Below are 27291 nucleotides of genomic sequence, written 5' to 3' on the forward strand. Positions count from 1 at the left end.
AACTTACAGGTTTAAGTTTAACACGTTTATTCCAACTATATGGGCGCTAATTTTTTCTGTCATTTGGCCAAAATCTCATGTTTTATAAAGATGAAGGCTATTTGAGATAGTATTGGCTATGACTTGAAGACAAATTCTAGACAATAACTTCTTCGCTCCTCAAAAACACACACACACACACACACACACACACACACACACACACACACACACACACACACACACACACACACACACACACACACACACACACACACATATATATATAGTGTGAGTAAAGACAATGCTGTGCTATATATATATATATATATATATATATATATATAAATAAACAAACAGTTTTTTTTTCTACTACCCTTGCATTGCAAACAAGCAGAGACAGCAACTGACAAGAAGCAAAGTGGGAGAGAAAGAGAAGGACAAGAAAGGTACCTGAGCCGGGACTCGAACCTGGGTCACCCGAAGTGCAACCACGCTACATGTCGGAGTACTGCTCATGAGGCTGTCGGCTCCAGCACATATTTTATTCTAAGCTTGCACAAATGGTCACATGAATGTATTCATTTTCCCTCATTATGTACAATTTCATCACAGGAGTCCTTTTTTGTGGCACATTTCACTCTGTGTCCAATGGTAGAAAATTACTGTGCATTCATCTTTCCTGTTGGTTTGTACTAATGCTCTTCCTGCTCTTTGCCTACACTTCCTAAAAGTGCATGGATCCAACGAGTCATCAAGTACTGCATTAGTTCTGAGTGCACTCTGAGTTTCATTCACTGATTTTCTTTCCTCATTCACTTGCTAACACACAAACCTGATAAATAACTCATGTTATAGCCCTCAAAACTCTCTCCTATTACCCCTTCTCCATTCATTTCCCAGTCCCAGAAGCCTCCATGTGTCCTGTGCTTCAGACACTCTCTGCTCTGGAAACGAAAAAGTCCCCTTTGGGCTTCGCATGAAGGTAATATGGATGGGGAAAATGGAGGGATGAATTGATTGGGGAATTCCAGGCCTGCTGGGCTTTAAACATCAAAAATCTTTCGAAACTCATCCACCATTCCCTCTTCTCTATCCTCAGCAGGAAGGAAAAAACAAAAGGATAAGCACAATAGGAGAAGTGCAAAAGGAGGCATCTGTGGTAAAGGCATCAGAGCCAGTCTCTGTCAAATTATAACACTTCCAATAACTCGATCCTTTCACACACTTACAAATTAGTCCATTAAGCTGTCGGCAGCAAACAGAAGAGGGGACAGATTTTGAGGAATACAAAGACAAATTTTCGGCTGTTATTTGATGTCCTGTCAACCGTTACAGCTCTTATTGATGATGATCTGGCGTAGCTAGCTTAAGGGATATGACAAAATAAATATCAATGTTCAGCAGTGGTAAGGGTCGACAATACTTCTGGATAAAGTAGATTTCCAATGATATTTATAAACACTACATTGACCTTAAGTAGTTTTTACTCAGGTTTTGCTTAAGGAGGTCTACAATACCTGGAGAAAGCTATTCAGCACTGGTAAAACCTCAATTATATAATATTTTAACACACACGCACACAGACACGCATTTATATATTGTTATTTGTGTGTATCTTGTAATAAATAAATATTATTAATGGCAGTTTAATGTGGAAAGATGTTACATCAACTACAAGTAGGGGTTAAACCAGGCAAAGTAGAAGTCTTCACGGGTCCACTTGGATCCGAAAACCCGAGATCCAACCCGAGACCAGCTTAAATTTGGGTCCAACGACTTCTATGAAAACATTAGTGTCTCACTTTTACTAAGTTCTCTCTGAATCCGTGCTTCTACATGCAATAGGGCTTGAACGAATTTAGATTTTTTAGAAGTTGACATTTATGTGATGAAAGTCGAGTCGACGTCGTCTAGTCGCAGTAGATTTCGCAATCACGTGCATGTGGCGGTCATTGTTAGTCCACAAGACCGTAAGTGCATATGAAATGCGCCATTTGGGACAGGGCCAAATCCTGTTTATTCATATCTTTCTTTTGATCAAGTTCTCCCAACCCCCCACATTATACAGAAAAGAGAACACGCATAACCAAACCCCCATCCCCCAAACTTATACACGTCTTTCTAACAGCTGAAATCAGCCTCTCTGCTGCCTCCACCAGCTCTGGAGCATGTGTGCCGTTTAAGAGTATGTTCAAGTTTAAATTCTCTCAAAACTGTCAAAGTTTGAGTTTAACGTTCAACTGAAATAATTTGCTTAAGGGAGTCATGACATGAGAAATCAAATTTTCCTTGATCTTTTGACATGTAAGTGATCTTTGCAACATTAAAACCTCCTGCAAGTTTTATAGCTTAAGCCACCCGCCTCAAAATAAATATGAAAAAAAAAACATTTATGTAACAAAGCTCTAAAAATGGCTCATTTTGATGTTGAAATCATTAAACGACACACATTTGTCTACACTATGAACGTCGTGCTGCATCAAAAAGGAATAGAGCCAGTGTGCTGTCTACACTGCATAGAATATGTAGATGCTTGGTCAATTTCCTAAAGTGGATAATTTCAGAAAGGGGCAGAATAAGGGTTGTGGACATTTGACCGCTTATGTGCAAAAAAACACTGTTGTTATAAGTGAACATTAAAGAACATAGCATTTTTTTTGTTTTTAAATCCATGTCATGACCCTTTAAAAAAAAAAAGAATAAAACAGAGTGTTATAGGCCAGGGGTTTTCAAACTTTTTGTGTGTGTGGACCACTATTTGTAATCAAGAATTTTCACGGACCACCTCATAATACACATAATAAAATATATCTACACACAGTCCTTCCTGAATTAATCCGCACCTCTAAATAGGCTTTCTAACATTAAAACTATAACTGGTCATCACATCAGTACAACAGCTTGTTAAAAGAAAGTATACTGCACACAACTGCTGCCACATATTTTATTTATTTATTTACTCAAGCGCCCGAGGGCATAATCAGGTTCATTTCAGGGATGCAAACATGTATGGTCAAAAAAGAGAGAGGTAATCGAAGCCCTCGCCCCGTGGCAAATATCCAGATACTTACATTGCCGCCAACCCCTGCCATCCCTATAGGCACATATAGTAAAATGAAATTCAAATAAAGTTTTAACAAAAAAAGGTTTTATAAAAAGATAAACCTCACATATTTCAGCCTTTAAATCATTTTTATAAAAAGAATGAGTCAAAAAAAGATAAATTACTTGACATTTACATCGATGCACATTAGCTTAACTTTTATTATTAGCTAATACTAAAATTCGGTCCGATTTTCCCGTGCCGTCTGTCATTGCTATGTGCGCTCTCCACAACTTAGTTGTGCTTAGTAGCTAATAGATTTCCACCACCGAAAAACGCTTGCTGTAGCTCTGCTACAAGATTTATTTACGGAGAAGAGAAAAACACACGTAGTGTTTGGGTGCACGTGCATTCTTACATTCTTCATTGACTGAGCTTTCAATGTTTACGGAAAGGATGAAGCTGATTTGTTTGTTCTTGTCACATAAACTGCGGTGCGTTTGCGGCATTATGAAAAGTTGAGGTGTTTTCATCTCGCTGCGCCTAAAAAAATGAGTGCGTCACTTCAATTATGAGCCCACTTGCCGCGCGCCTACATGAAATAATGAACTTGAGAGCGCAAAAGACACGATATATGAACGGCCCCTTGATGAGCTACCTCCAATCAAGCGACGTTTTGGAGACCCCAGTAAAAGATACGCACCAAGAAGAAACACTAGCGTTTCACGCTTGCGCGCATACTGCTGTTTTGCCGTGCAGTATTCTGATTTGCTTATTTCCTATTTACCTGTTTGGTGGAGGCAATTCAGAATAGGCTTGTTTGAGATGAGCAAAATCTGCGCAGAACCGATCACCGGTGATCAGCGCGTAATGCATGACGGTTAGAAATGTGTCCGAGAGCGGTCCGCCTTGCTCTGATGTCATGCTGACGTGTGTCAAAAACCTCTCGCAAGCGCAAGGCGCACGTGTCGGATTCTGCAGTCGCGCACAGTTGCTCTCCACCGACTGCGCTGATCAAAAGCATGATGGGAAACGACTTGCTGACGACACAGCTTAATGTTGATTGGTTTAAACAACTGTGATGTATTGTTCTCTTTTAAAATGTTTGATTTTAAAACTCGAATATCATGTTTTATGTGTATGTTATGTGTGAATATTCCCAAACTCTCGGACAGTGCGATCTCTATGGGTTATGCAATGTCATTTTATTATAAAAAGGAAAACACACACAAAAATATATATATATATATATATTAAAGAAAAATTATTGATAAACACTTATTTGGAATGGAATTTAATAACAAGTAGGCTACTTTGGGTGTCTTGTTCATTATATTTATTTTCATATAAAAGCAACAGAACTTAAATTACATCCAGTTTATTAGCAACACTGTGCACGAGCGTGAATCCCGTGAATCCCGCGATATCCATCATTGATCTCGCAGGGGTCAGATCCACTGCGAGAAGCGAGAACTGTCCGGCTGGCCTGCGCTTTTTTCACTCCTCCTCTCACTGCAGCCGCCTACTCTCGACTACATTTAAGGCGAGGCAAGGCGCATCTCAAACAAGCCTAATTACTGCTGGTGAAATTATAATCAGACAAATATTTTATATAATGACAAAATATTTGCCTCTGCTGCTTTCCTCTTCAGAGAACCTGTTGCTATCCACCGATCCATGTTGTGGTTCTAACGGCACTGAACTTGAACGTCACGGCCGAGCACCACTAGCCTATTTTAGTAATCACACAATAACCAGACAATTTAATTTAAATTTTATATCAATAGAGGCCTACATATTCGTTTTACTTTTTATTTTTTTATGGGGATTCCTGGTAAAATGAAGGTAAAAAATATTATTTTATATTTTATTTTGCCTTTCCACGGACCACCTGCACTACCCTCACGGACCACTAGTGGTCCGCGGACCACAGTTTGGGAACCACTGTTATAGGCCTCATGTAAGTGTACATCATTTTCAAAAGTTCTATTCATCTCTTCACATGCAAAACCTTTTTAAGTTGAAATTGGAAAAATGTGGAATGAATACTAACCTTGGTGTTTGGAGTTTTAACTAAAGCATCTATAACTTTATAATATTTGTCTCTTTTTTTGTAGAGACAAATATGTGTCCTCGTTTTAAGTCTTTCAATATTAGACGCATAAAAACATGAATAGAGTTATCTCTACCTTTGACTCATTCAGCTTAAACACAGAGCACAAAAGCACTCAGTGATAAATTTATATTAACTCAAAACCCACATAACTACAAGTATAGAGTCACTCTGCTGTTTATTCAGATTCAATACTATTCCTGTAATCTAATATCAACAAAGAAGACATTCACACCCAGTCAAAATGTACGCTCTGTCTCTACACATAGATTTCTCCGCCCAACCCATGTGTCTGTTTTAGTCTCTGATCAGTAGCTGTAGGAGAGAGTGCTGCATGTATCTGATTAATCACCCTAGTTCCTCGCTTCGCTTCAGGAAGTGCCGACAACTAATGAAATCATGGAGGAATTAAGTTGTTAAGGAGCTAAACATGCTGCTTGGCTCATCATAACAAGCCTGAAAAGAAGGACTCTCCCCAACCAAACCTCCCCTGCTTTATCCTCCTGCTTTCCCTATTCCATCTCCAATACCAAGCCAACAACAGCTTTCATCCAGGACATTTAAAAAGCCCAAGTGAAAAGCCTAAAATGAGAGAGAAACAAAAAATCTGTCTTGGATGCTAGGATTGAGGATTCAAGGCCTGTGGGAAGGAGAGAGGGAGACTAAAGGGAGGTGGACAGGAGTGTGGGTTGGGCTTAACAAGCCAGGATCTCGTAGATTTAAAGGCGCTTCTAAAAATTTATGGAAGCGTGTTTGGACAGAGGCCATAGCGAACAGCTTGGCCAGCTGAGCGGCAGTGCAGCGGGACGCCTAATAAGCCCCGCGCAATTTTTCACCCCATATTTTATCAATAAAAAAGCAGTTTAAAAAAAACCCACCGCGGACCCAGCTCTGTGCCGTCCACCATCTGGAGCTGCCTTTCATTCTCTAATCCTGCCGTCATTAAAACGTTTCTTGGCAGTTTGAGGCTCGTTCCCCGTGTGCAGATGTGGAGCCAATCTTCAGACGCTCTCCTGATCAAAGAGCTCTCACGTCTACGCCAGACAGAGAAAACTTACCGCCTTCTGGCTACCGCAGGCCAGGCTGGAGTTACAGCTAACATTATTTGTTTATTTACAAAGTTATTTATTTATCCCCGCACTCCCACATGAGCACAGGTCAGCGCAGAATGCCGGCCTCCTCATCTCTGCTTCTGTAGGCCATAACAGTGTTCTTTCATTACGTGTTCTGTGATTTCACTGACACTGTTCAAAAACCGAAGCCCTTGGATCTGCATTTGGCAGGACCACTAATTCATACGTCACACTTTGATAAAAAGGCCCAAACTGCAGTTTCACAATCTAAGTACTCTTAACCCTGACATCAAAATGACTAAAATACATGCCAAAAATCAGTTTTACACAACATCAGCAATTCAATCAACGAACTCACCAAGGCTGCATTTATTTGACCAAGTATAGTTAAGCAATATATATTATAATATATTAATTACAGTTAATCAGTGTCAATGTATTTACCTATTTAAACAGAGTACTATTAAAACCTACCAGTTATATTGAGGTTCACAATTTTTCCCCACTTCTGCCATAAATCTACATGTTAACAAAATCTGGTGGGTCAAAATACTAAAATCAAGCAAAACAGTTATAAGACAGACAAATGATAAGACTGAAGCATCCGTCTCAGAATGTTTTGTTTTAACATTTGTTCCAGAAAACCAATTTGCTCTATTCAAGCTTGTTTTAATTGACAAGATGCATTTTAGGTCAGAAACATTTTTACACAAGTTCACGGATGGAAATGCAAGGGCCTGGCCAATGCACTGCCAAATACAGTCCTGCAGGGATGACTGGGAAATGAGTTATCATTTTAGCACTTCCCGTTTTATTGTCCCAAATTCAAGTTTGTTGGTTAAATGCCTGAAATAAGGTCTGTGGTTAACAAGCTATTTTGCACTATTCTAAATCAAACTTTTTTTTAAGTGGTGGTAAAGTGAAGTCCAATGGTGTTCTTCGTTTATAGCCTACGTTTAGTTGTTTACTTCTGCAGATTGTATTTTAGGGTTTGAAATTCATTAAAGTTGTGTTAATTTGTGAAGATTATCATGATGAACTAAACATGTAACAGTCATAAACATTAGTTGGTCACAGAGGTTATTTTCTGCAATAATCCAAAAGCCATTAGAAAAATCCTATTTTTGATAAGGGAACTGGGTGATGCTAACTGGGTTAGCCTACAAAAATGTCATCACTGCAACACAATTTTGCACTTTTGAATTAGTCTGGCACTAACTAGGCGAAGTAAAGTTGCACAACATTCTCAAATTGATAATTTATTAAATGCGGTCTGTTATTGCAGGGACCTCGACTTTATATTTCCACGTTGTTAAACATAACGCGGAGCAAAACAAACTGTGATTGGTTGCTTTTTCATGTCGGTCAGACATCCTCTTGGGTGGTCCTTGGCCAATGAAAGTTGCAATGGAGTCCAGACCTTCTGGGTATGCGAGACTAGCCACTAACTAACTCGAGTACTCAAGGGGGCGAAAGAATAAAATTAAATATTTTTCGCATTTAAACCACATGTGTAGTTATTCAAGCAAATTCTTGCTATGCTGTAAAAGACATAAAAACTTACAACATGTAGGTATTGCAAAATGAATTGAGATCTGGAACACATTTGAAACCTAACTAAGTGTAGAAAAAAAAAATATTTTTACGTACTTGAGTAGAGTGTGTTTCGGCCTAACGAGTTCCTATCCATCATAGCTTTATCTAGTGAGTAAAAATTTCTATTTTGCCTACAAGAACACAATATTGTTTTTAGGCCGGTAGGTCCAAACTGACAGAACTAGCACTGGATTGCATTTTAGCATCCTAGCCTTATGGGGCATCAGGGTTGAGGGTAGGCGTTGATGAGCTCCCCTAAAGCTACTGACGCACATCACACTCAATTGGCAGCCATCCCTCCATCCATGGGCTTGCATATTCCGGCTGTCAAGGCCATGTGTTAGCTTTCCTACGATCCTCTGCCAGGCGTCTCCCAATGCCCCTCTACAGCAACACCACGGGTGCTCTGACTGTAGCAGGTTTCTGCTAATGAAGTCAAATTAATTTAATCGAGGCCCCATCTAACCTATCTGTGCTGCCAGCAGGGAGGTGGGGTTAATGCCAGTCTGCTGCTGATTTCGCTCCAGAACAACCCTGTCAGAACTCATAAGAGTTAGCGCTCACTGCTAAGTGAGCTAAAACGCACACACTATCTAGCATATGAAAGTAAATTACGCAAATGAAGTTGCAGTGTGTTCGGGCTCCTCTGAAATATAACAAAAGCACAGTGAGACAAGGGCTGCCTTAAGTTAGAAAACAGCCCAGACTATAACCAAGCCATTAAAAGCTGCTAAAAAAAAGGAAAATCTGGCAAATGAGCGCTAGTGACTATTATCGTTAGGACTTGCTTCCCTTCACCCCCTGTGCCTCAAAAGCCTCTATAAAGTTTTATGTGGGCCTCATTGATACAATAATTATTTTTTTCCAGTAATCTTTCAAGGCCCGCACCCTTTTCCCCTCAGTGGAATGGATCAAAGCGGTCTCTATTATTTTCATGAGGGACTCAATTGCTGTATCCAAACTATAATTGAAAGCAGTCGGGCTTGTGTGTTTTGGTCGTCATCTCCGAACACTTGCTCTCTAGAGTGTTTCCCCTTTCTGCATACATCAACATACCTGCAGTTCAGAAAAAAAAACTAGCATATTCTGGGTTTTGAAATGTTATATTTTAGGGAGTTAGGCACATAGAAATCTTATTTAGATTGGAATTACAGTACCAGTCAAAAGTTAGGAAACTTTACTATTTTTTTATGTTTTTGAAAGAATTCTGCTCATCAAACCTGCATTTGTTTGATCAAAAATACAGAAAAAAATTAAATAATATTGTGAAATATTACTACAATTTAGAAATATATAAAAGATATAAAGTCACACACACACATATATGAATATATATAGAATGTATAATACATTGGCCAAAGATTAACAAACAAAAACATGTTTTGTTTTGAGTTAAAGTTTTAATGACAATCATCAGAGCGGTCCAGCATATATTTTGCATAATATATTACAATATTAGATAAATAATATTTAAATATTTAAATACTATTTAATTATTCACATATAAATACATATTTAATATATTATAAAAATGATATATATTATTTAATGTTAATTTATCTCTTTAAGAACATGACTTTCCACGTATAATGTGACAAAGATTAACATGCAAAAATATGTTTCTTTTCAGTTACAGTTTTAACAAAAATCATCAGACCATATAGACACCCCTTGTAAAGACTACAAAGATACATTTCACAAACTGCACAGGGTTCTACATTCAATTGAAATATGTACGAAAGTCTTTGATTCTGTCCATAGAAAGTCTCATCTCTCATGGGATGCATTACAATCAATGAAATGGGCTAATAGTCGCAGCAAGCCCTTCTACGAGTTGCCTCTGATTGTCTGTGTCATTTCTTGGAAGAAAAGTGAAACCTCAGCTCATGTAAAACTTCTCCAGACAAGCCCTGGCTGGGACAAATCTTGGATTTCAAGCTCCAGTTGGAAACACAAAGCACTGGCAACAAGCTGCGAGTAGTTAACGTCCGCCAATGTTTATTGAATAAGAGGCACTTAAGCATCATGTTTATGCAAGATCAGAAATACTCCAGTCTGACACATGTGCACACACACATATGCATCAAATGTTTTCTCAGCAGACATCATCTGCATCCAATATGGACTCAATTTAAGTTTTATTACTGATGTGGAAAAATGTTTATAGCGCTTGGCTTGTTATTCACACACTGTTCCTAGCAAAAGCACTGGGTAGATTGCCATGACAATCCACCTTTAAAAACCAAACATTAAAATGCTCAGATTGCGGGAAACACCTGACTTTGATCCACAGTTTTGTTCAAAAAAGAATAACAGAAACCTAGAATTTGAATAGAAAACCACAAGAACAGCAACAAAGTATCACAGAAACCATTGCACTAGCACTGCTTACCTATTCTGCCTGATGTTTCATTTTGCTTAATTTAGTTGTTCTGAAATTGGCAAGCAAATTGCAGTTTACTTAGAAGTTTGGTCTAGAAGGTATCAGAAGAATTGAATAAATTGGGTTCGGAACAAGAAATTGAAACGTGTGAGAAAACACCCTAAACACAATAATAAGCAGACTGTTCGTAATTTCCGCTAACTAATTCTCTTTTCAGACAATACCTCAAGCAACTGTTCCACTACAACAATAATTCACAGCGTGATTAAGTTTGGCCTCACTCAACTTCTCCCTGATGCCAGAATAAACAGACAATATAATAAGCACTATTTCACAAGTGTATGTCAAAGTGAATGTGTCCTTGCCAGCCATCTATGATGTGTATTTGTGGAGACATAATTTCAGCGCTGATGCTTTAATGAGGTTGGCGTCAAGCCCTACAGGACATATTACTCTTTCATAGTCAAGTCAAAAACATGAATGCAGTTAAAAATTCTGTAATTATTCACTCACCTTCATGTTGTTCCAAACCCGTAAGCTGCAACATTTTCCGTGGAACACACAAGGAGAAATCTGAAGAACGCTTATCCAGCTCTTTTTCAAACAATTCATATACTGACCACAGCTGTCAAACTCCAAAAAGGGCAAAAACCACCGTAAAGAAACCACAGAAGTTGGCCATATGGCCCATGCATTATTTTATAAGTCATTTCATAAAATACCAATATGTGTGGAACAGAACAAAAGCCCACTTCAGCTCTAAAATCTCATTCTTCAATATTTAAAATGGTGCACTCATCATCATTTAAGCAGAAAAAAAGTATGGCATCAGTGACGTCTAACCTAGTGCAACGCATCTAAAGAATGTTTTGAATGTACATGAACAAAATTTGTGAGTTTATGAATAGAAATTGAAATTGCAGCTTGTTCATGAATAGCTATCATATGGCTAGTTATATGGTACACACGCCATATGCACAAATCTTATGATATTTATAAGATGTTATAAGGTGGTGCTCAACAGCCTGTAAACAGGGCTTGTTTTCATGGTATGGAAAAGAGCAGTATGAATGTGCTGTAAATCTACATGTGTATTCTATGTAAGGATGAAAGAGTTTGAAACAACATGAATGTGAGTGACAGTAATTTTCATTTTTGGGTGTAAGCCTTAAATGTTCTCATTTGCATGTCAAAGTAAATTCGATGCATGTACTTTTTCTTAAACATTTTATTGAAAAAAATGCCATAAAAATCCCATAGTCACCATCCATTCAAATAGAAACACAAGACCAGATCTCTTCTTCCATTCTTGAGCTGCATATAAGTAGCATCGCAACATAGCGAGGAAAACATGGACCAGATGTAAGTCCTGACATTCAAAGAAAACATTATTTCAAATTGAAGAAGAGAACATTGGAAACAGTCATAATATAAATAAATTCAAAAGAAAATCTCATCCATGCTTTAGCGGTTCGAAGAGAGGTAACGTTATAATGCCATAAAGAGACAGAAAGAGAAATAAAGTAAGAAAAACATACAGAGAGAGAGAGAGAGAGAGAGAGAGAGAGAGAGAGAGAGAGAGAGAGAGAGAGAGAGAGAGAGAGAGAGAGAGAGAGAGAGAGAGAGAGAATTGTTGGCAAGTGAGGGAAACCAGTGAGCTGAAGAAAGCTAGAGAAGATAGAGAATGAAAGCCATGCTGGACAGAAGAAAAATGGCATCTCCATATTAAAGTGTGTGTCGAATGTGTCAGTTATAATTTCACGCCGCCCGCGGGGAAGAGAATTAAACCCGTCTGTGCCAGTGTGATCTCATTCACCCTTCGTTCCGACTGCATGCTGAATCCCAGGCTGATGGCGGAATATAGCAGGCAAATTGGTTTTAAATGAAAGCTAGCGTCCTAACCGGCGTTCGGCCGCCCTCTCCTCAGCCCTTCCCCAGGTGCACTTAATCTAATTTCATTAAAGAGATGAGGAGCGATGATTGCTTGTGTCGAAACATTAAGCCGCTCCATCTTCACCTCCATAAAAAAACTATTAGAGGCCTGTCAGCAAGCCTGTGGGTGGCCTGTTTATGACTGAATATGATAAAAGGAAGATGATAGGAGAGATAGAAAAGATAGCTGAGAAGGGTCTAGGGGTAGAGGGTGCATTACAGATCATTAGTTCCTTCAGATCATCCAAACGATGCGGAGGGGAGCAAAGGAGGAAAACAGCACTAAAAAGGGTCAGGGAAATCATTTGTCAGGGGGAAAGACTGTAGAGAGGGAGGCAGAGGTGCAGATATACAGTATAGTAGGTACATGTGCAGACTAGATTGAAAGTGTGTGTGACGTATATGGACGAATATCACAAAAACATGTCTGGGTCACATTGTTACCAACAAATGTGATCCATTTTGCATGAAGAAATGAAGCCTTTTTAGGACCAATCAAGATTTGCAATGTGATAATATTATCTAAATCACTATACATTAATTCTGTACTTTTTTTAAGGTAGACAAATTAATTCAATAATGCATTTAACAGATTATATATATTTTAATTATGTATTTAAATCAGCATAAAAGCACAACAACAAATACTACCATGATAGAACAATACTTTTTAAATGAACTGTTTTTTAAATTTTATTTGATGCAATACTAAAATAAAAACTAGAGGGTTGGGGTGTTTATTTGTGATAAAAAAATAATGTCAATAATAACAACAATAATAATAAACCTTATGCAATATTCTCAATGGTCCTACAAATAGGCTTCAGATTTTAGGCTTCAGAATGTTATCACATGTGTGGAGGAATTGAAAAAACTACCTTAAAATAACACTACAGTATAAATTACAATAGTTTGACTGCTTTTTACTCAACATGCTCAAATTTAGCATGCATGTTTAACATACGTAATAACTCACACATTAGCAATAAGCAAGCTGAGGTACATGACACAACTTAACTTAATCTAGTACTTCCATTACATGGGTAATCATGAGAAATCACATTTTCCTTCGATCTGAGATAAAACAGCTTGATGTAACACGCTAGCATTCAGATCTCAAAAGAATGCTAGCATGGCGATTCCATGCAAGACTGTGTACAGTAGGTAAAGGACTTAATAAAAACGTGTGGGTTTTAAACAGCAGTGGACCATCAAATTGGGGCCAACACAAAGATAAAAGCCAAGCGTGTGGCGCTAATGCTTCCAGTGTCACACTGAACAACATGATATTTGACAGGACAAATAGCTTGAATTGAGAGATGGAAAAGGTTAGGGTGTCAATAAAGACAGCAATGCTCGTCAGCCGTAAAGCCCTTCAGTTAAAGGAGAAAAATGTCTGTGTTTACCTGAAGTGGCTGAAATGGCTGGGTGTTGTATGTGACATGCTGTCACACTGATGTAACAGACAAAGATACGAGAAGAATGAAATAACAGAAATCTCTTTAAGCTGCCCAACACAATAGACAGTTTTCAGTGTTCACTTGTCAGTCGAGATAGAATCACAACTGACAGCTCTGTTCCTGATTCAAGCAACTGTGGAAATCTGTGTCAATGCAGCTACTGGACTGAATGGATTGCGTTTTGATTCCATTGCCAAATTCATATCCGCATATGCCTTTTCATACTTTTTTCCAACTGCAGACCTAAACTATATGTTAATGATTAGTTTGATCCGTAAGCATTTGAACCATAACAAACATAACAAGCATTTGACATGACAAACAACTATTGGAATCCAATAGTAAACATGCATTAGGCAATTATGCAAATGTTGACTTTAAGATACTACAGTATAAGACTTCAGCTAGAAATCTGCTAAAAACACTGAGAAATACTGGTGGCACGGAAATGAATCCAGATAAAGAGTTGAATCACATCAGATGGGTTCTTTATCAAAATCCAATCTCTCTTTACAGAAACCTTTAAAAGAAATCGTTTTCTTTAGAAACACACACAAAAACAGCTGTCAGCCATTTCAGAACAGGAAATGATTGTACAAAACAGGCAGAACAATGAAAACAAAGACCAAACAATACTGTACATGAATACAAATACAAAATGTATCAACTATCTTCAGCTAGTTCCAAAACTTTTGGCCACAACTGTTCTTGTAATTTCAGGGATGGATCTCACCCTCAGGTGCTATCATCTGTCATGCACTGCGCATGCTGTTTTCTTTGAACAAGTCGTGATGTCTTTGTTAATAAGTGGACTCGATCTATGAAGCAATTTTATTCAAATAAGCCCAACTGATCACACCCCTCCAGCGCACCTGCAGGCTGTTTTATAATGTAGTAATGCCATGATGTTCTTACTGCAACTGTTGTTCAAGAGAAGACACCTGTTGTTACTATTCAACAGGAGGGAAAGATTAATGGTTTAGAATAGATTTGAATCTATATAATTACAAATAACAGTGTTTAATCTTTTTTTATTCAAAGCAATTATGAAAGACTGATTTTTGAAGAGGTAAATATGATCTTGCTTACGCTCATAGTTTAACCCCTTGAGCCGCAGGGATCACTGGTGATCCCGAATTTTACATTAAAAAAAATTGTGCATTGTTTTTGAGCTGCTTTATCTCTCTATTAGTAATTGCTAGAGCACTTCTGAGTATTTCACAGTAAACTGTCAAGTGTTAGCTTTTAAATGATACCTTGGTTTTGTGTGTAGTCAGAAGGACTCCTTAGCAACAACCATTTTATTATGGGTATGTGATTTTGCACTCGATTGCCAACAGGGGGGCGACTGGTAAGGGGTTAAGACGGATAAGCGCATAGAAAAATACCTATGAGTTATTCACCAGGGCACCTGGACACAAACACCATGACCACCTCATCTTCTCAATGCCCTCTAACCTAGAACTATTATCTCTAGCTCAGGCTCTCAGAAAAAAGGACAAGAAAACTACCTGATGAATTCTTTCTAAGAGACACAAACTCTTTCTGACTCTGAATGCTGCAATTGCTTCCACATGTTCTTCTCACTGATGCAAGAAAAGTCTGCTTCTGCATTTAGCATGGACAGAATTACCCTCCATGTGCTGCAGTCTTTATTTATTTATTTGTTTTTTAACATGGGGAAAAATAAACTAAAAGCTGAAATCAGTAAGAGCAGGTTGTACAAAAAACAACTTACATACAGCATACAGCACAGCAGCCATTACATACTACACACTTACTACACGTTTGTTTGTATGTATGTATGTGTGTGTCTTTAAACCCTAAACCCTATGGCAATACCATCAATCTTTGACCTTGTGTGGACATTTTTTCGTCCCTATGAAGAAAAACAGCTTATAAATCCCACTAAATTAAGATATGAAAATATATACATTACAGATAAAATACTTAAATAGTATTGGATTAGCATTTCCATTACCCAAAAAAATATGATATGAAGGGTTCATATGATGCTTTTTAATGTTTTCCCTTTCCTTTAGTCTCCCACAAGGCAATTTATTCTATCTAACGGAGAACACTGATCCAGACCTGCCTAAAACATTACGATCGATGTCCAAACGTCTACGTCACAATGTGAAATATTAGCATAATGCCCGCTAAAAGGCGTACACAAAGAAAGAAGGTGAGGTTTCAGTGAATTGAAGTGTTGTCACCATGCCACAGAGACGCTGTGTGCTTGGACGCAAAAGCAAAACTGCCTTGTTTGACCTTCTGAATACAGATGCAACTAGGAATCAGAGGTTAAGATTTATTTATAAAGCTGTTCCCGAGCAATAAAACCCAAAAGCGGTTACAGAGGACAGCTTCCTGAACCCGAGAGAGTACAACGCCAGCTATTTACAAAGACTATACTTACATTGTAAAACAGTGTTTCTGCTCAAGTCATCACCGTCTCTTATAACATGGCTGAATCTGCTCTGGCTGTTCATGTGTTTTGAAGGAGACGTGGCTTTGGAGACGCTCTGAAGAGAGGGAGAGATCTAATGCGTTCAAAGCTAACTTGCTATTGCTAGCCTCTCCAAAAGTGCCAACCCTAACTTTTAATTGTGTAAAATAAGGCATTATTATTAAAACAGCAGAAAAAAAAAAGTTGATGCCAATAGGCCATCAATACAGAATTATTCAAATAAAAACGTACACTTTACGTCTTAAACTTGGCTCTGACTATACATGCCAAAAAACTCTCTATTTTCCCTCCTTCTTTGCCCTAGATCTGTTACGATCAGTTCAAATGCATAGAAGCAGATAAACAAACACATACATAACTTGTGACCAAAAAGATGCAGGAATTTCAGGAACATGGGCTGGTAGAGAGACAGAGGCCCACAGAGAAACAACGAAAGTAAAGGGCCCCACAATTAGTGTGGAATACCCCATTTCTCCTCTCTCTGAAGCGTACTAGTGTTAAAAGAATAGCAGGCTCTAAAAGTCCCTCTCTTCATCGTGTCAAATCCAAAGAGGTTTTCTCTTACCATCTGCCTCAATGAGGAGAGAGATAAAAGCCTATTGACTAGCGTGAGCTGCGGTTAATGCAAATTGCTGCTTGCTATCAATGTATTATTTATAGAGCACGCCGGAGACGTTTTCCACTGAACTGGGAGCTTGGCTTACAGGAGATTAGTTATGCTATCACATTCATTTAGCAGGGAGTAATTGCTTAACTGCAGGGGAATTAACACGTGTTACACTTCCACTGGAGCTACATGCTGTTTATATGGGTGACAGACATATTAGGGTTATCAATATTAAAAGATAAACAAGCGCTAAAGGTGCTGGGAAAAACATTCCCCCAGAAAAAGATCTGGCAACCTACAAACCGCTAACCAAATCTCGACAGCATTTGTGACCAGAGCGCATTTGAATAACAAATTATACATAATGGTATAATCTGACAAGTATCCATCTATCACTATATGTCTGTAGCTGTTGCTTATTTTGGAAAAAATTATATGCAAATATAACACCTTGTGAGGAGCTTGTGGAAAGCTCAGATGAAACCAGTACCGTCATTTAATGTCCGCTGACACGATCACAAATCACATTATAAACCAGAGATAAAATTTTACTCTCTTACATAAAAACTGTCCAGCAAATTATGTATATTGTTACACAGAAACATGTACTATGAAGGTTGTGGTCAATGTATTAGTGATGGGAAGTCTGATTATTTTTCCGTGAACTGCTTCTTTCGGAGAGGTCATTTCAATTAACTGGTAAAAAAAAACTATTCACCAGTTCATTTCTATAATCACTCAATGATGTCACATAAACGCAATTCTAAAATTAAAGGCACCAATAATGACATGAAATGTGAAAGTTTTAGATGTCTGAAGCATATATAGTGTATAAACTAGTCTTAATCAACTTTTTACATAAACCATTAGAAACCATAAAAAAACCCTTTAATTTCATCCCTCATTCAAATCAACTGCCCAGAACTGTTGTAACCATTAACAGGCTCTTGACTCGAGAGATAACTGCTATGTATTGCTTATGACTCGAGAACTACTGCCATCGGATCACTGTTATATTTCCAATATCTTTTATTTGTTATACTTTATGCTTTTCAGCAAAATACATCAGAAACATAAATTTTGCCCCCATTATGAAACCCTGGGCTCACACTTCTCAGTATGTCGGATTCAGACATGCTAGAAAGACTGTTCTCAGTTCAGTTTACTGTTGGACTAACTGGAGCGCTGAATGAGTTCATATACTCCAGGATATTGGCTCATTTCGAGATGGAGTGACTTTAAGAGTGTCTGAAAGTGAGTTTGATTGAGTAACTTGTGCTGACTTGAGCTGTGAACTATTTCAGACAGTTCAGTCCGATTTGGTGTCAAGTTCGAAGTCAGTTCACAAAAAAAAAAAACAACAACAACAAAAAAAAAAAAAGCGGTCATCACTGGACATCACTACAATGGATGATAGCAAATTTCAGCCTGTTAGTTCTTTTCTAATGTTTCTGCAACGTCTGCCCTACAATAATTGTTAGAAAGTAAAAAAAGGCGTTCATACCATCTTTCAGAAACAGGAAAAGTAAATATAAAATACTAAATATTATAAGAATTACAGTTACTTTAGCTAACAAAAGATAGCTTTTCCTTCATATTTACAAAGTGCTCACCTCTTTTGGTGAAGTTCACACTAGTTATTCCAGTCTATAATTAACTAGCACAAACATCAAGACAGGTGACTACTTTTCTTTTCTAGTTCAAACAACTTCAAAGCAGTTGAATTGACACACCAAACAAAATGACACCTCACAGACAGCTTAAAACACTGCAATAAGTGTACTCGCTCTCTATCGCACTGCGTTTCCCTTTGTATCCTTGTAATATGCAAATAATCAACAATCACAAGACTGGCAGCCATTTTCTGTCATCTACACACATACACAAACACACATGCAGAAAGACGACAGCCTTTCATACTATAAACCCCAAATCACTCTTACTCGCTGCACAGTGGGTTAGGTAAACAGACGAACACTCACAAACACTCATGAAAAGAAGTCTTACCTTGTCATCGATGTCACTCTCGCTGTCACACTGTAAGGAGATAGTGAGAAGAAAAAGATATGAGAGAATTATTCATTCATTCTCCGACCTCATTATCGGTTCAGGTATGATTTTTACGGCTCCCCTTTTTTTCGTTCTTTCAGTGACACCTTTCAACAAAAATGGAGGTGATGAAGGGCATAAAGTGATACATTTGAAAGAGGCTGCCATGGTTTAAAAGCGAGACACCATAAAATCGAACTTTTCCATCGGTTTTTCAGTTCAGTTAATGATAATAGATAGTAAGGTAAGGGGAAATTATTCGTATACAGACAAAACGCTTTCAAATTACTGGGAAAAGGATTATGCGAAAGCTACTTGACAGCCCGCCGGTGCCGAGGCGAAAACGTAAAACTTTAAAAGCGAATTTCACATCTGAAATTGTCTCATACTTGAGCTCTATGGTGCGTTGACAGCATTTGGAAGAACATTTTTAGGAGTCCATTCAACGTTTTTTTTATATACAAAGTTTCTACATGCATACAGAAGAAAATTATTTCACTGTAAATTATTTCACCTTGGCTCAGAGTTTGGCCTATGGTGTTTCCTGATCCCATTAACTTCTCTTTTTCATTGAATTTTTTGTCAAATACAGAGGCCAAAAAAAAGTGCATTTAAACTGTCTTGAAAGTTGAAAATAATAATATAACAATAAATAACTACAATATCCCACCAGCAACTCATTAGCATCTGTGTGTCACTTCACACAAGACATTATCTTCTGAAGATAAATCACTGAATTAGTCGATCCAGATCAAAGTAAATCTGTGGTACTACAAAGCTAGTTGAAAAAGGTGAATGGTGCAGGGAAGAGGCTTTATAAAAGGACTAAAACTAATTAACAAGGGACAGTGGAGCACAGAATATGGCCACCAGTACAAAATTTAAAACGTTTTTTTTTTTTACAAAATCCTCACATTAGGATACACGGTCTCCCTCTCTCCATGTTACAAAATAACCTCTACAACACTTAGCAGATGCTGGAGTGCCGTATTCCTCCATACATTTTTCATGCCAGGCCATTATTGCACACTTCTATGCTCTTATTGCGCTTCTAGCCTTTCATTTGAACGCGTGTTGGAGGACATTTCGGGTCTCGCGGCATAAATGGACTGCAATTATGCATATGCAAATGAGCAATTACAATCCATTTGCATCTAAAGGACTGATCTCAACCACTCACTTTTGTTTTCTTAATGAGGATTTGAAGTTTGCTTTTTTTCTCGTCCTAAAATGAGAATTTTCCATTCAATCTTCTTTATTCTCCATTTAGAATATGATTGTTTGCTTACATCTGAGTTTGCATGTATTCGTTAATGAGACAAATTCACGAGTGTAAAGTCTATAGGTAAACGCGACTCCAAGACTTCCCAACCAGCTGGCCAATTAACTGCTGCAAAGAAAATCAAAGTTGTGGGTGTTTGGAAGAGTGGTTTGTTCGATATGTTTTACTGTTGTGCAAGACAATCATACAACTGCACAAAAAAAAAACTTCACAAATGATAAATGCTCAATACACACATACTTAATTATAACAAAAATTTATATCACTTCTATAAGTGCTGTTTCTAATGCCAAGTCTGTCTAACCATTTATCCTCCTAATCTCCTCCATAGCTTTAAAATATAGAATTTTCTGTAGAATTGGTCAGATACATTTTGTGGCTTTCACCGACTCGATCATATGATCTACTCTGTGCTATCATGTCTCTGGACCGGAGCAGACTGTGTGCGCGCTCTGCGGCGGTTCACGGTTCATCTGACACTAACGGAAAACCAGACTTCATTTGCCCCAATGGAAAGCAATATTACACTGTCTGAATTATTCCCTATCTTCTATATTCACCAGAAAGTAGGGCCCCACTTTATATTAAGTGGCTTTAAGTACTATGTACTTGCATTGAAACTAATAATTTGATACAATGGACTTATTGTGTACATATATGTTTTTACATTCTACTTATATTTTAAAAATACCGGCATGTAATTACAGCTATAATTAATGTATGTAATTGCATTTGTAATTACACTGTTGATCCTTTCCTTACACCTTAACCCACACTTAAACCTACCCATACCACCACACCTGTCCCTAACCTTACCCGTATCACGCCTCAATAGCAGGAAAAGTGGTTTACAATACAACATCAACACAATTGTACATATTTTTCAATGTAAGTACATAATACTTAAAGCCATTTACTATAAAGTGGGACCGAAAGTCGTAATTGTGTGAACAAGTGATATATTTTAGCTGCAGCTTCAGCGTCTATTTAGGGGTGGGACGCTTTAGATTCTAGAGAGCATGGGAATGAGAATTGGACAGAAAATCTGATGAGAAGCTGGAGAGCAGAATGATGTCATCAAAATAGTTGATCCATATTGGCCCATCAACTGTTTGGTTACCAACATTCTTCAAAATATCTTCTTTAGTGTTCAACAGAAGAAAGAAATTCATACAGGTTTGGAACAACTTGAAGGTGAGTAAATGATGCCAGAATTTTCATTTTTGGGTGACCTATCCCTTTAAGGCAAACATTTTGATTTCATGGGGACTTTAAGCTAATGTGAACAAACAATTTTTAGCAAGTTGTATTTTAGAATTGCTAACGTTTAGAAAGATTGATAAACACTGTAACAAATGTATTGTTCATTGTCAGTTAATGTTAGTTAATGCATTAACTAATGTTTACCAATTAAACCTTACATTGAAGTTTTACTAAACAAAATGAATAAAGAAAACCCTATTGTCTCCAATCTGGCAAACATCTGGTCATATTTACATTCAAATCTATATCATGAAACAAAGAAATGACTGGGGAGAAAGAGATGAGGGAAAGCACATCTCTGTCTTTGGCTGTTGATGCCCATTTTCACCCTTTGAATATGTTTGAACCAATAACGACAGGTCCTGCTCCAAACAGCCGACTTCATAAGCAGATTTTTCGTGGTTTAATTTGTTTATGCGTGTGTAGAGTCTTTGTATGCAGAGGCTACGCTGAACGCTCATCCTCCCACACAGGGTTTTGCTGCACACTTTCATATAGCTAGCATGAAAATAAAGATAAGACAAAACCTGCAACCAGGGAAAGGAAAACTCTCAGAGCGGTCTTAAATTCAAAAGCCTGCATTCGCTCTATGGAAATTCTCCACAGTTCAGCAGCAGTGCGCTTTTGTGGGTATAGATGTTTCATGTACATTTGTGTGAGTCTGTGCTGTGGATTAGAGGCACACATTCATTGACTCTGTCCTTTGCAGCGCTGGCTAAACAAATACTAATTGCTCAGCTCTACTTGTCACACGTCATCCACTGTAGGTCCAAGGCATTAGCACAAACAATGTGGCTTAGCCGATTGTCAATCATGTTCTTATTCAGGTGGGATTTTCTTGTTAGGCGATGTGGATGTTAAACAGTTCAAAGCAAACAGCTCTGTCAGTGATTCAAACACGTGGTTACATTTCTCGCTCTAGTAAGTAAAGACAACAAAAGGCACGTTGTGTTTGACTGTATCCTGCATAAAGGCCATTGCGGCTACCATCCAACACTGAATGTAATGTTTTGCTAGCTCATAATACGATTGAACACATTTGTGTGTGTGTAAGCATGTGGGTGTGAATGTGTGTGCACTTTGAAAAACATGCGACTCGGGCACACCTACATCCTGTGCGGCAAAAAGAGGCCCAACTGAACCCAAAAGAATAGAAAAAGGTAGACCTGAGCAAAGAGCAAGAAGACACAAACAGGAAGACAAGGGGAAAATCATTCAGATTAGGCCCCAAACATGTTTAAACTCCGAGAAACAAACATTTAGAGTGAGACAGGCATACAATAGCAACCTTTCAAAAATTGTACCATGGAAAGACCATTAAACATACACTCAAAAAAACCATGGTTATACTATTGTACCATTTATACTGTAGATAAATATAGTAGTCAAATCGTATCATGGAATTTTCACAAGATTCTATAAAATAAATGATATATATATATATATATAAATTATAATCTATAAAATAAATGATATATATATTTATAAATTATATTCAGATGTGTATTATACATGTTTATATATATATATATATATATATATATATATATATATATATATATATATACATGCATAATACACATCTGAATATAATTTTAGTTAAAGAAAAAAATTAAACAAATTATATAATTAATGTAATTTGTATAATTATAAAAACTATATATATATATATATATATATATATATATATAGTAACATTTTATTTTACACACATGCATTTTTTTGTTTTAAAATATAATACGTATATATATAAATTAGGTAAATCTAAAGGGGCTGTGGATATATAATGTACATATACATTAAAAATACCTAATAATATTTTTGTAAAGTACCATTATACAAAAGATAAATCCCACAGTGCTAAATGACTACAATATTAAACTAGATTAAAAGTAGCATGGTGCCCGTTTTTTTGTTTGTTTGTTTTTTAAGTACCTTGGACTACTTTGTAAACGCCCTACATGAATTTTAACACCCTGGTAAAAAAATAAAACAAAAAAAGTGCACAAAAACTAAATCTTTAAATATGACACACCTGTGGGAAAGGTCGTGAAAGACAGTAAAGACAGCCAAGACAGAAATCAAATACTGCGATAAACGCAGCAGACGCAGGCAGAGTAGAAAAACATATAAGAAGGAGACTGAGCAATACAATTAAATGTCGTGTTATGTTTACTTTGGACAGTACAGCTTCCCCTGTCATCTCCCGTGAAGATGGTTTTGACATTTAAACAGCTTTCTTCACATTTGGTGTGCGTGTTTTATTTACAGACTCCCTCATGAACACTGCGGCACGTCCACGTGTGTGTGCGTCAGGGAGCGAGTGTGATTTATTCACAGCGAGTCTCACTCTGGACCCCGTGGCTTCAGTTTTGGCCTGCCGACGGGCTCATATATTTCTGCTGAAATGGGAATGGGAGGAGGGGTGAGGGGAACTGTCTAATATTTCAGAACATTTTCCTGGCAGCATTTTAATAGACACGCACACCAAGGGGGGGGGAAGACAATAAGCGCTGCGCATCCCGGAGCACATTAAAACCGACTGCCCAAATCAATAACACAGTTGCACCTGTCACATGCTGAGGAGATTGGGAATGAATTGGCCTTGGAGGGGGAGTGAGAAACTAGCCTGACGACAGCCATGCTGGCTCAACATCAGCGTCTGCCTGGGGATGTCTGGATGAATACTGATTCCTGCAGTACAGGATGCCAGAAAGACCAAAAAATATGCAAAACCAGATCTCAGCACCTTCCGTGAATACATTTCGGTGTCAGCGCCATGGCAACAGAACAACAGTGACATCATCGGGGGCTGTCAGCACGTGCAATAATAATGAGGCCTGTCTGCTGCTAATCTGACACAACAATAATCATCTAGTGATCTGTATTACAGAGAAAAGAACACTGGCAACAGTAAATGTAGACATTTGTCTTAAATATGTTTACTCAGGGAATATCTTCATCCAAAGTCTTTTTTTATTATTTCGAATGACGATATTTTAAAGGGTTTGTTCCCCAAAAATGAAAAATCTTTTCTCATTTACTCACCCTCATGCCGTTCCAAACCCGTAAGACTTTGGTTCATCTTCAAAACACAAATGATTATTATTTTTATTTTTTTAAATGAAATTTGAGAGATTTCTGTCCCTCAATTGACAGTTTATAAAGAGATCGTAAAACGAGAGATCTCTTAGATTTAATTTAAAATATCTTCATTTGTATTTCAAAGATGAATGATAGTCTTATAGGTTCGGAATGGCTTGAGGGTGAGTAACTGATGACAATTTTTTTTTTTTGGGTGAACTATCCCTTATCATATATATCCTTAACATATAGAGATAGAAAAATACCTCAAGTTTATACTGATGTCCAATTCAGTGTTTTTGCTTGAAAATGAAATACAAAATTGGATGAAGAATGTGAGCTTAGAAATGTTGCCTTGGAAACTAACTAAAATAAGTTAAAATAGAAGTTGAAGTGTTAAAATGACAAAATAAATCTGAACTAAAAAAATGAATGCTACAACTAATAAAAATGGCAAAAGCACAACAAGATTATTTAAACCTAAATGAAAACTAAATCTAAATTAATTAAATGAAAAAATAAAAGCTAAATCAAAATATTGATAAATATGATATTAGTCCAATTCAATAATAGATATAGTCGGATTCAGTTCACAAAATGTTTGTAAATGGATGTAAGGAGAACTTTTTGGAAACATACTTGAAATCGTGTTTGAGCCATAAAAACATTAAATATTCTTTCTAAACTAATCAAAAAAGGTGACTAACTAAAACAATGTATTTCCCTACAAAAATGAGCCACTGAATCATTTTATTCTTCTTAGAGCGAACCAACTTGCTCAAGGTCAATCGAGTAGGTTCAAGCTTGGCTGTAACTTCACCCTAGGAGGTCAAACTGAGGTGAAGGTCATAAGTCAAAGATATAATCTAGGTTATCAAATGTACACTTTGCACGCATAATCCATTGTAGCAGTGAGTGAGTCTGTGAATACAACACTACAGGCTTTAAATAATTCAACACAGGACTGTCTCTGTTAGTGTTCACTTCAAGCGACTCTCCCTCTCAGTGGCCCAGCGGGAACTTGAGTCACTTTAGACAGTCTCGGGGGAATGAGCGGACATCGTCGTAGTGTAACTCCAACTAGCATGACAAACAACAAAAGGTCAATGCTCATAGGCATCGGTTACATTACTTTTTGCCAAGGATGCGACCACTCTATTAAATAGTCTGTGACAAATACTTTACTACAGACTGGAATGAATTATCCCTCAAAAATATTTTGTAACACTTTGGTTAACAATAGTTAACATGAATTAACAATGAACAACACTTCTACAGCATTTATTTATCTTAGGTCTAGTTTCACACGCAGGGCTTGGATTACGCCTTTGTTCAAATTAAGGCTAGCTTTTATAAACTTGCCTTAAAAAACATTACTGGAGTGCATCTTGAGACAAAACAATGACACTGATATAATTTAAGGTATGTCAGTGCAAGTTGCTTTCAGTTAAAACTGCTCAAACATGCATTTTAGTCTGTGAAATGGAGCATAAATGTCACTTTCTATATTTACTCATACAGTTCTGAACCAACAAGAACAAACAATGAATATTTTTTTTTTTTTTTTAACCAGCCTTAAGTTAATAAATTATGTAAAAAATATAGCACATAGTTAGTTCATTTTAACTAATGTTCACGAATGAGACCTTTCGTAAAGTGTTACCAAATATTCCAGCATATCCTAATTGCGGGGTAGGCAAGTTCAGTCCTAGAGAGCCGCTGTCCCGCAGAGTTTAGCTCCAACCCTAATCAAACACACCTGAACAAGCTAATCAATTCGCCCCCTAAACCCTCATTCACTATTCCCTACGTTAGTCCACTAATACTGTTAACTTGAAGGAGCGAGCAAATTCAGACAGCCGTTGAGCGTACATCAGTTGTACACTTGTTAATGCGGTGGATTGTGGGATTGAATAAGTGCAGTCAATAACATCCACTATGGTTTCGATATTAATTCATGAATTTATTCATGAGCTAAGCACTCACCATGCTGTGACATCATCAGCACATTCAAAACTGTCGCCCCTTTCAAAACATGTTTTGGCGCCACCACTTTTTAATACAAAGCCAGTGCTAAATAACTTACCCTAAGCAACGGAAGGGCCAACAATTCCTGGAGCCTCTCACACACAAAGGCACTCTAGAAACAAAAATGGCTGCTTACAATGGCAAAGGAAAGAAATATAATCAAAATGTTTTTGTCTATAAATACATCAACATCCCGACTTGAGGTCAACAAAGAGCTTTCACAGAACTTTTCCAGCATAATATTTCAGTCATGTTTCTCAAGCGCCAACCCTTCAGAGAAGAGAAGACACCAGCTTTCTTTGACCCCGGCATAAATGATGGATCAAAACCAGACGCCCACACTTTGATTTGATCAAGGCATCAAATTCATGCAGCAGTTTGACATGTGACTTTGCCTTTGGGCATTATGGGAAGTGACTGGAGCAAAGAGAAGATGGATTAAGAACTATTGATCTGATCAGGGGTTGAAGTCAGACACTGAAAGAGAAAGATAATGATGCATATAGGAAAAGAAGAGTGTGAGTTGATGTGGGAGGGATGGAGAGAGAGGAAAGATGGAGAGAGGCGATACAGGAAAGACTTCAGAATTGACAGGCCGTTAAAGGCTAACGGACAACAGATGAAAAAACTAAATCTAAATGTGAACTTATAATTTACACTACCAATCCAAAGCCATTACGTCAGTTTTCGACACATGAATTCAATATGCTGATTTGGTGCTCAATTATAAATAATTATTATTATTTATTTTGACTTTTTGCTACTTAAAACATTTGTGAAAACCGTGATCAATTTTTTTTCAGGATTATTTGGAATGTTCAAAAGAACAGCATTTATTTGAAATAGTTACAAAATATTTTTGTCACTTTTGATCAATTTAATGCATCATTACTGGATTAAAAGAATTTATTTCTTACTTTTCTTTA

General features: G+C 37.4%; 1 protein-coding gene across 33 annotated transcripts in view; it reads right to left on the minus strand.

The window, feature by feature from the left end:
• Positions 1-27291, minus strand: part of fbrsl1 (fibrosin-like 1) — a 322164-nt gene that overhangs the window by 85566 nt on the left and 209307 nt on the right. For all 33 annotated transcript variants that reach the window (XM_077241506.1, XM_077241496.1, XM_077241514.1 and 30 more), the window contains one exon: positions 18667-18696. In XM_077241506.1, the coding sequence (XP_077097621.1) occupies positions 18667-18696 (30 nt within the window). The remainder of the gene's footprint in view (positions 1-18666; positions 18697-27291) is intronic.

This window comes from Siphateles boraxobius, unplaced genomic scaffold, assembly GCF_051911475.1.
Source record: "Siphateles boraxobius isolate OS27281-9 unplaced genomic scaffold, OSU_SipBor_1 24, whole genome shotgun sequence".
Taxonomy (NCBI): domain Eukaryota; kingdom Metazoa; phylum Chordata; class Actinopteri; order Cypriniformes; family Leuciscidae; genus Siphateles; species Siphateles boraxobius.